The sequence below is a fragment of the Leuciscus leuciscus genome (genome assembly GCF_965113295.1).
Source record: "Leuciscus leuciscus genome assembly, chromosome: 21".
Taxonomy (NCBI): Eukaryota; Metazoa; Chordata; class Actinopteri; order Cypriniformes; family Leuciscidae; genus Leuciscus; species Leuciscus leuciscus.
Window position 1 is genome coordinate 3,558,466 of NC_138745.1, and position 9,125 is coordinate 3,567,590.

The window sequence follows — 9,125 nt, forward strand, 5'->3', positions numbered from 1 at the left end:
CAGTATTTGCTTTCTACCATGCACAAATAAAAATGTCACTGAACTTTTGCTGTGTAATTGTAACAGTGAGCACTCAAACACACCAAACCAACAATTACTAAAAACACACACAAAAACTGATTTTGCACGGGCATTTTGCACTAGTATTTTAAAGTATATTAAAATAGAAAACCATTATTTTAAATTGTAAAATTATTTCATAGTATTACAGTTTTTTCTGTATTATTGATCAAATAAATACAGCCTTGAACATAAGAGACTGTTCAAAAACATAAAAAATAGGATTGTTTCCTAACTTGTGACCGGTATTGTATGTATACACCCATATTTATGATAAAAAATTTAAGTAGAAATGATCAATATATTTTACATTTAAAAACACATATTTTGTCAATTAATAATAATATTTAAATAAAACAAATTGTTATGGCGTCTCCAAATTTCATTCTCATGTGAGGAGTGTTGTAGTTGTTGTTGTAAGTTCCCACATTCACCAGCTGGGGGCGCTTCACTGTTACAGTAATAAACTGTTACTGTTATAAAGTAGAGTGCACGTCAGGTGTGAACAGAAGCTGTGTTTGTCTGAGCGTTTGACAGACACAGCAACTACTTTCCTGCAGGGCATGATGGGTAATTATGAAGTCACATGATCACTTTGTTTCCTGTGAGCTTCTCACATTCATCAGCTGTGGATTATTATGAATTCATTTTAATAAGTAATTAGTCATTGACAGTGGTGTAGAGTAACCCTTACCATAACTCTTGAAAGAACAGATTGAGTGAAAGGTTTCCCAGCCGTGATGTCAGCGACCGTGTGTGTGTTTTCTGACGGGATGATGGACACATAATTCAGGGCAAGAGCGGCTCTGTAAAAATACCCTGAGATCCCGCAGGTCCTTTAATGGATTCTGCAGATGTTTCTCCTCGGGAAGCTGAGGAACTGAGAAGCTCAGAGATATTATGGATCGCTGTCTAGTAATAACAGTGTGTTGAGTATGTGTTGATTAGCCAGCATAAAGACGAGGTGAAACCCTTGGAGAAACATATCAATTCATCTGTCTATTTGAAAAAAAGAATAAAGTTTACATTTATAAACATTTCAATCTTTATTGCAAACTTAAGGATAAGGCTGAAGATTTAACACGTACAGTACATAATTCAGTTATCGAAACAGGCATATCTGAAATTTGCAAAAGTTGTAATATCTTGTTGTGACTGCAAGGCACCAAAAATAATAACTTTTATTTTTTGCAGTTGAGGTAAATGTGAAGCTGCCTTCAGCATTGTTTGGTCCTCAGAGTTTTACACACTTTTCTAGCAACGCTGTGTAAGTGTCAATGCTACAGAAAGACATTTTAAAAGAGTTTCTATTGAAAGATTATTTCAAGCTCAAAGTGGAGTGTGCTCAGTATAATGGTTTAAGAGTTAATACAGAATTCATTACGTAGTAATGTAATGGAGAACAAAAAAAGACAAACAACTCATTCTTGGAGACAAAAATTAGTCAAACAATTTAGAGTTTGGGTCACATGATTTGTTTATGAAGCTGTAATGCCACCTTGTGGAAATCCTCTGGAACTGCAGGAACTGAGCTTCGAGCTGTTGGCAAATAAAAAAGACTGAGTTAACTAAAGTTAATTTATCAGGCAGTATATTCAGTCATTTGAACTTTTTTGCATTCTTTTACCTTAAGACAATCATAAATTAAAGTGGTCCTTTTATGCTTATTTACATGTTCATCTTTCTTTAGTGTGTAATGTTGCTGTTTGAACATCAAAAATCTCTGCAAAGTTTCAAAGCACAAAGTTCTTCTCTATATCAGTGTCAGTGTTTCTGAACTCCTGAAACGCCTCCAGCGTAGTCGTGAGTTTCTTCCAGGAACGAACACGTCACAATATTCCTCATTAAAATAATTCATACGCAGAATAAAGGGGCGGGGCCTGGTTGAGTTAGTAGTTTGTTAAACTGGCGGTTATGGTAAGGGGCGGGCCAAACACACTCGAAGCGCTCGACCAATCACAACACACTGATCCAGCCGACCAATCAGAGCACAGTGTGCTTTTCAGAAGGAGGGGCTTCATAGAGACAGGAACTAAACAGTGGTGCGTTGTTTCTCGTATAACGATCTAACTCGCTGATTAACTGTCATAGTACGATGCAAAAGACTTTGTAAAAGGGCATAATATGTCCTCTTTAACACAGCAATTCAGGACACTAAGACCCAGAGATTTTTTCACACTGATTCTGCTTGGAAATCTGTTATTCTACAGAATGGATTTTTTTTTTGCATCATTCAAATAGTTTGTATTCAAACTGGCAGTATGACAGCATGATTATGGACACGAATAATTATTAAAAATGGCTTACTGACATTTGCCTTTTCATCCAGTCAAGTAAAGGAGCAGGAGCAGGATCGGCATCATTGTAGGATTTCAAACACTCAGTCTGCTTCCTTTTTGTATTTTAAGTCCCACTTAAAGGTCCAATATGTAAGAATTTTGTAATAAAATATCCAGAAATCACTTGCACAGTGTGATATGTTTCCTGCAGTTGTGTACTTACAATATCCCAAAAGTTCCCAAAGATTTTTAATTTCAGAGAAATTCCCATTTTAAATAATTGGCCGTCCCGGAAAACCTGTTCACTTGTCGCCTGTCACTGACGTAATATCCGCGTTATCCCTGGTTTCCGCTCAAGTACTGCCATAGTAACCATGACGACACACGTGGACTTCTGTGCATAATGAGTGTAGTGCATAACCTCTGGCTGCACGCTGTTGTTGTTTTCGTTCAAACATTATGGACCATGGCAAGCAGACTTTGGGAAAAAAGGAGAACTAAAACGAGGATCAATATCAGCGACTAACTTGGACTTGACAGCGCTTCACGAGTCACGACTTCACAGAGACGCAGCTCTTGTATGTACTTTATTAGACAGGTGAGCAAATGTACATAAAACTAATCAATGTTTTATAGCTCAAGATGATGAAATGTTAGAATATGATCAGTGTGTTATTCTAATGTTGATCTCGCTCACTGCTAGTCTCATACAGACAAACTAACACATAGAATAACATTATAACTTTAACACACTCAAATGCAGTTTAGTGTGATAGTGTAGAGCAAGTGAAACAGCGCTGCGTTCCCTCACAAGCTTCATTCGTCTAATACACTGACCTGTGTGAGCACTAAGGCTATGTTCACACTTAGCGTCTTTTTTCAAACTGCCAGCGTCTGTTCTACATTATAACCCTATGGAGTAAACCGTTTTTTCAAAAAAGTCCTGAGCGCTTTTTTAGACGCCACCGCCGGCGTCTTTTTCTGCAGCTCAGAGCGTCTTTTTAAGTTGAAAAAAGTTCAACTTTTCTGAAAAGAACGCCCTACGTCAAGCGCCTTTTTGACAGCTGACCAATGACAAGCGAGTAGCGAGACCTGTCGTTTCCATAACAACAAGAACAACTGTCTGTCGTGCACCCACAAACGTCTTTGTGAACCGACATTCTCCTCCCCGGTAACTTCAAAAGCCAACGCAAGAGACAACTTTCTCTTTCTCGACATTTTTTGCATCACACAGCACTAGGCTACTGTTGCAGCTGTTGTTATAGCAACAAAAGACGCGCTCGGCTGCTATTTGTAACCGAACGCTGGCAGCGTTTTTTTTTGCTAAAAAAACGCCGTTGTCAACTTTTTCTTGTCAAAAAAGACGCTAAGTGTGAACATAGCCTAATACAGCACTTGCGTTTGGTAGAATGAAATCTCCATTCCTTTATATCCGTGGGACTCGCGTGTGGCGCTGATATCATGATAAAAACATCAGTGTATTCACTCATCCATAAACATTATTAGATCCATCGGCTTGACGACAAGTTCCATAATTGCGCAGGAAATTTTGCGTCATCAACTTACGCCTTTGTTATTGTAAGAGGTTAGCGACCTCTAGCAGTGAAAAAATTACATATTGTACCTTTAACGGACCTTGAGACACAAACAAATGTTCTTTTAGTCAAATAAAAGACACGCTTCTAGTTGCTCTCTTAAAGTGCTGTGGTAATTCTGATAGTAAAGTCTGGTGTGTGTGTGTGTGTGTGTGTGTGTGTGTGTGTGTATTGCGATTTTAACGTACAAAAAATTTAACAAAAAAAGAGGTCGAGGAAATTAAAGTGCAAGAACTAGTTACCCGAATTTCCCTTTCAAAGAATTTCAGTAAAGTCACAGAAATCAATTTGGCTGTATAGAAAAATTCTACTTTTACATCTACTCGTGCGTATCATTAACTTCCTTAAAGGAAAATCAGTCCAGCTCCACTCTGTTTTGAACTTTCTAACCCCTCTGAAGGATCCATCCTCTCCCATAATGCACCAGGATTCCTCTTTGACCTTCCCAGGAGAAGACCTTCATATCTTTCATGGATCAGCTGCAGGTCAGTTGGCCTATTTTCTCGGATATAGTCAAGTCAAGTCAAGTCAAGTTTATTTGTATAGCGCTTTTCACAATACAGATTGCATCAAAGCAGCTTCACAGTATTAAATTAAAATAATACAACAAAGTTTGTTTCAAGAGGAATTTATTGATTGATAAAATTAAATTAAATATCCCCAAAATATCCCCAACTGAGCAAGCCAAAGGCAACAGTGGCAAGGAACCGAAAATACTTCCGGATATAGGTGGAAGTGTTCCTTAACAACATAAAACATGATTCCAAGTTACTGTAAACACAACTCAGTGACGTTGTTCTCTGCAAATATTTTATTAAAAATACATAAATATGACATTGCATAGGCTACACTACCGCTCAAAAGTTTGAAATCATCAGGATTTTTTATATTTTTAAAAAGAAGTCTCTTCTGCTCTCCAATGCTGCATTTATTTGATCAAAAACACAGTAAAAACAGTAATATTGTGAAATAACTGTTCTCTATTTGATTAGATCTTAAAATGTCATTTATTCCCGTGACATAAAGTTGAATTCTCAGCATCATTACTCCAGTCTTCAGTGATCAAATTTAATGTGTCCTTGCTTAATAAAAGTATGAGTTTCTTTTAAGAAAATAAATCTTACCTCAAACTGTTTCAACATTGATAATAATCATAAATGTTTCTTGAGCATCAAATCATCATATTAGAATGATTTCTGAAGGATCATGTGACACTGAAGACTGGAGTAATGATGCTGAAAATTCAGCTTTGATCACAGGAATAAATTACACTTTAACATTTATTACAATAGAACAAGTTCTTTAAAGTTCTTTTATAATAAGATACTTCCTAAAAAAAAGGGAATTTATTTTTTTCATATTTCAAATTTGATTCCAAACTTTTGACTTGTAGAGTGTGTGTGTGTGTGTGTGTGTGTGTGTGTGTGTGTGTGTGTGTGAGAGAGTGAGAGAGTGTGTGTGTGTGTGTGTGTGTGTGTGTGTGTGTGTCTATATAATTATCACTAAACATATAAAATTAAATAAAAAAGAAGATCAGATGAAGTGTATAGTGGGTGTTGTGCGTTCTCTCCACACCTTGAGCAGGACGGCAGAGAACCAGCTGCACCTCTGAAGGAGAAATCCTCAAACACTGCAACACTTGCTGTAGGGTCAGAGTTCACAGGCCAAATATCAGTTCAATAGTAAATATGGTCTTGGCTGACATCACTTTGATTGCCCAGGAAGGAATAATTGGACTATAATCAACAAATCCTGGCCCTTCACATGGTTTACGTTAATATTCCTATCATGTCTGTAATGGTTAAAGACAAGCTCTGGTTACCTGATAGGACAAGCCCTTCAGCGGCTGCCCGTTAATCGACAGAATGACGTCTCCCTCCTGAATCTGGCCACTTTCCTCTGCAGGCTGACCTGGGAACAGCGTTCTGATCCGCACGATGGAGCCACAGTCGAGGGACGTGTCCAGCTCTGAGATGAAGAAGCTGAAGCCCAGACCGTTCAGGGTCTTCTTAAGTTTCACCTCCTGAATGTTCTCTGGGGACGGAATTAGACACATTTAAGCCAGCCTTGTGGAGGTGACATCACTTTACCTGTGTTTGTGTAATCCTGAAGCGCGGTGGACAGGGCATCTGTGTGTTTAAGGGAATACAATCTTTAAGACATTTCAAGGTTTCTCAATGATTCCAAGATTTTAACTCTTTCCCCGCCATTGACTGCTTTCCATGTTTTCACTGTTATAAGGTAGGGGGCGCTATTACACATCTTCTGAAAGAGAACAGAATCTCAGGATCAAAACAGTCGAAGAAAAGCAGAAACAAGCGATATCATATGTAATCATATGCATATGTAAAATAACCCGATCATCAACATTTAACAGCATATAAATCAAAACTGCATGTTACTGAATGAACTGTCGACCCAGGACGAGTGACAGGACTGTGAAGCTTTGAGTGTGTTGATGGACTCGATCTACTCCATCTGTGTTCTGATCATCATCCAGACGTTGTCTTTGACAAAAACTTGATTTTCTCAGCTTTTTGCTCAATGTTGCTTTTTTTAATGAAACTTACCCTCATTCAAGTGTTGATAACAAAAGGAAGCTAGAATAAAAAAAATAAAAAAAGCAGAGGCTCTGTTCTTTCTTGATATTTTGCATGTTCAGATATTCATACAACAAAATATTCTGAGGGTCATGAAACTTTTGAGAAAATGATCAAAAACACTGGTGGTGGCTGGCAACTTTTTTTTAACGCTGGCGGGGAAAGAGTTAAAACTGTTATGAAACAGATAGATTTTTCTATTGCGACGTATATCTGAGTGAAACGGCTTTTTGAAACAACAACAAATGTAGGGCGGGACTTGATTGGATGGTTGTGGTTTTCTATTGGCTGATCTCATGTGAGTGACAGGTTGCTCCGCCCACGTCATCAGAGAAGAGAAGAGATGCTGCAAGAGGAAGTTATTCTGATTCCATATTATAAAGGTACACTAATTTTAATGTGCATGTATAAATCATTTATGATAAATACTGCAATATTCCATACAAATATAAGAATTGCCAATTGAATTGAATGGGCTCAGAGATTAAGGTTAACAAATCCTTCTGGTGATATTCAATATTCTGAATCACTGTATATACTATACACCATTAAAGTGGTGCATTTACATGCATCTTTTGATCACCGTCGGACACAAAGCTGTAGTCTCTGGGCTTGACGCCGAAGGGTCTGGTCATGGTGATGGCAGGACAGCTGTTCCTCATCCCTGTGGGATTCGGTGATCGGACGGCGAGTGTGTCCCGTAACACAGGGTTTATAGGGCCTCGCCTCATCACAGAGCCTCCGTCCCGCTCCAGCACCAGACTCACCACCTGCACACACACACACACACACACACACACACACACACACACACACACACACACACACACACACACACACACACACACACACAGAAAACTATTATCACTATTATCAGTTCAGCTGAAGGTCAGGCTACAAAAACCATCATAAAACCAGTCCATATGATTTGTGTACCATATCCCAAGCTTTCTGAAGCCATGCAATAGCCTTTATTCTGTGAAAATCTTCAGTTTTTGGTCTTTTTTTGTCACCATTCATAAACTGTACGGAAATAAGCTGCATAAATATTCTTCAATGTTTTACATACAAAAAAATAGCACATAGTATATAGGTTTGGAAAAAAAATAAAGTTTATAGTGTTTCATGTTTTGTATCATATTTGATACATCATGCTTTATGGATCATACAGTTACAGTATGGTTATATATCATACACTATATATATATATATATATATATATATATATATATATATATATATATATATATATATATATATATATATATGCAAATAATGTTGTAAGATGATATTTAAATACTTGATTTAAATGATTTATGATCAAAGCTCTGTAGTTTAAAAACATATAATGCAATGCAATGATGATTGAGAGTTGAACAAATAAACCTTCCTCAAAAGCCTGATGATCATATTTGGGACTCAACCAAAAGCAGCACAATGTTATGGCATCATTATTGTCACTGATTCAATCTTTTGATTCATTATCATTGATTCTTACTGTGAATGGCGAAACACTGACCGCTCCAAGATGGCGGATGCACCGACGTGTCTGGAGTGGCCGAATGTGGCGTTTATGTATAAATATATATGGGTTGGACCCACTGATCAGTGGTTGGACCCACAAAAGCGATTCAACAGTAGGTTTCCGGAAGTAAAAAACATTTTCTCCATACTGGGGAATTCATTTTTCAACGATAACTTATAACCATTATACACACTTTTTAAAATAATAATGTTTAACGGAGGAATTCCTGCTGAAAAACAACATTAACCATTATTCTGAAAAAAAAAAAAAAAACTTCTTGAAACTGCTTAAATATGTGTATATTTTGTAATAAACGTAAAATGAGTTCGTTTCCTCATTAAAGCCTTAAAGTTCAGTCTTTCACCTTTGTCTTTGCCCGATTTTTAACTACTTTTTTGGGCTCAAATCATAGTTTTTAAATATAGTGATTCTCCTCATAATCTAGTTGGTTTGATTAGTCTATAACAAAGACTTAAAAAAAAAAAAAAATCCTACAACATGACCGTAAATATGTAAATGCTACAACTAATATCTTTTAAATTATGCCACATATCCGAAGCTCTATATGACCAAATAAACTTACAGTTAGCTCACAAGGTAAGCAAATCATTATTTGCTTAATTGTTTCTTTAATATTTTTCTCTAAAATAATGAAAAATATAAAGATTTGGACTTTAACCTTTAATGCATTAAATTATTATTTAACAGAGATTTTAAAATAGATCTTCACCTAAACTATTCACCCCAAGCAGAGTCTTAATTCAACTATCAATCCTGGCTTCTTTAGCTCGCAAAGTGAGAAGTTGATCATCTCTCCAGTCAGAGAGTGTCTTTGTTGTTTTGTACCGGAAGAAATAATGACGTGTTCCTTTTATTCCTTAAAGATACATGTCCATTTTCAAAGTCCAAATCCTGTGATTTTTGTTGTTGTAAATTAAACATTTAGCTCTAAATAAATAATAAGTATGTGTTTGTGAAGTGAAATCTTATATTACCTCAAAATGATCTCTTCTACGGAGTTTGCTTTCCAGTGAGAGTGAAATCTCGTGGAATCTGAGCTGTCACT

The 9,125-nt window shown here is 36.8% G+C and overlaps 1 protein-coding gene across 2 annotated transcripts; it reads right to left on the minus strand.

The window, feature by feature from the left end:
- Positions 1-1,400: 1,400 nt before the first annotated feature.
- On the minus strand, positions 1,401-9,108 carry LOC309485374 (putative protein FRMPD2-like). Of its 2 annotated transcripts, none has more exons than XM_082152215.1 (7): positions 9,055-9,108; positions 7,118-7,304; positions 5,757-5,968; positions 5,510-5,576; positions 4,655-4,675; positions 3,723-4,438; positions 1,401-3,187 (listed from the first exon to the last, which is right to left on the minus strand). In XM_082152215.1, the coding sequence occupies exons 2-6, from the start codon at positions 7,263-7,265 to the stop codon at positions 4,410-4,412; spliced, it is 477 nt and encodes a 158-aa protein (XP_082008341.1). In that variant the 5' UTR covers positions 7,266-7,304; positions 9,055-9,108; the 3' UTR covers positions 1,401-3,187; positions 3,723-4,409. The 2 variants fall into 2 exon arrangements, with proteins under 2 accessions (XP_082008341.1, XP_082008340.1); XM_082152214.1 differs by lacking the exon at positions 9,055-9,108 and adding an exon at positions 8,033-9,002.
- Between the last annotated feature and the right edge of the window lie 17 nt (positions 9,109-9,125).

Coding starts and splice junctions, on each gene's coding strand:
- LOC309485374 (XM_082152215.1), bottom strand. CDS start 7,265: ATGAGGCGAGGCCCTATAAACCCTGTGTTACGGGACACACTCGCCGTC. Junction 5,969..7,117: donor CTACAGCTTTGTGTCCGACG/GTGATCAAAAGA, acceptor TTCCGTCCCCAG/AGAACATTCAGGAGGTGAAA. Junction 5,577..5,756: donor TGAAGGGCTTGTCCTATCAG/GTAACCAGAGCT, acceptor CTGACCCTACAG/CAAGTGTTGCAGTGTTTGAG.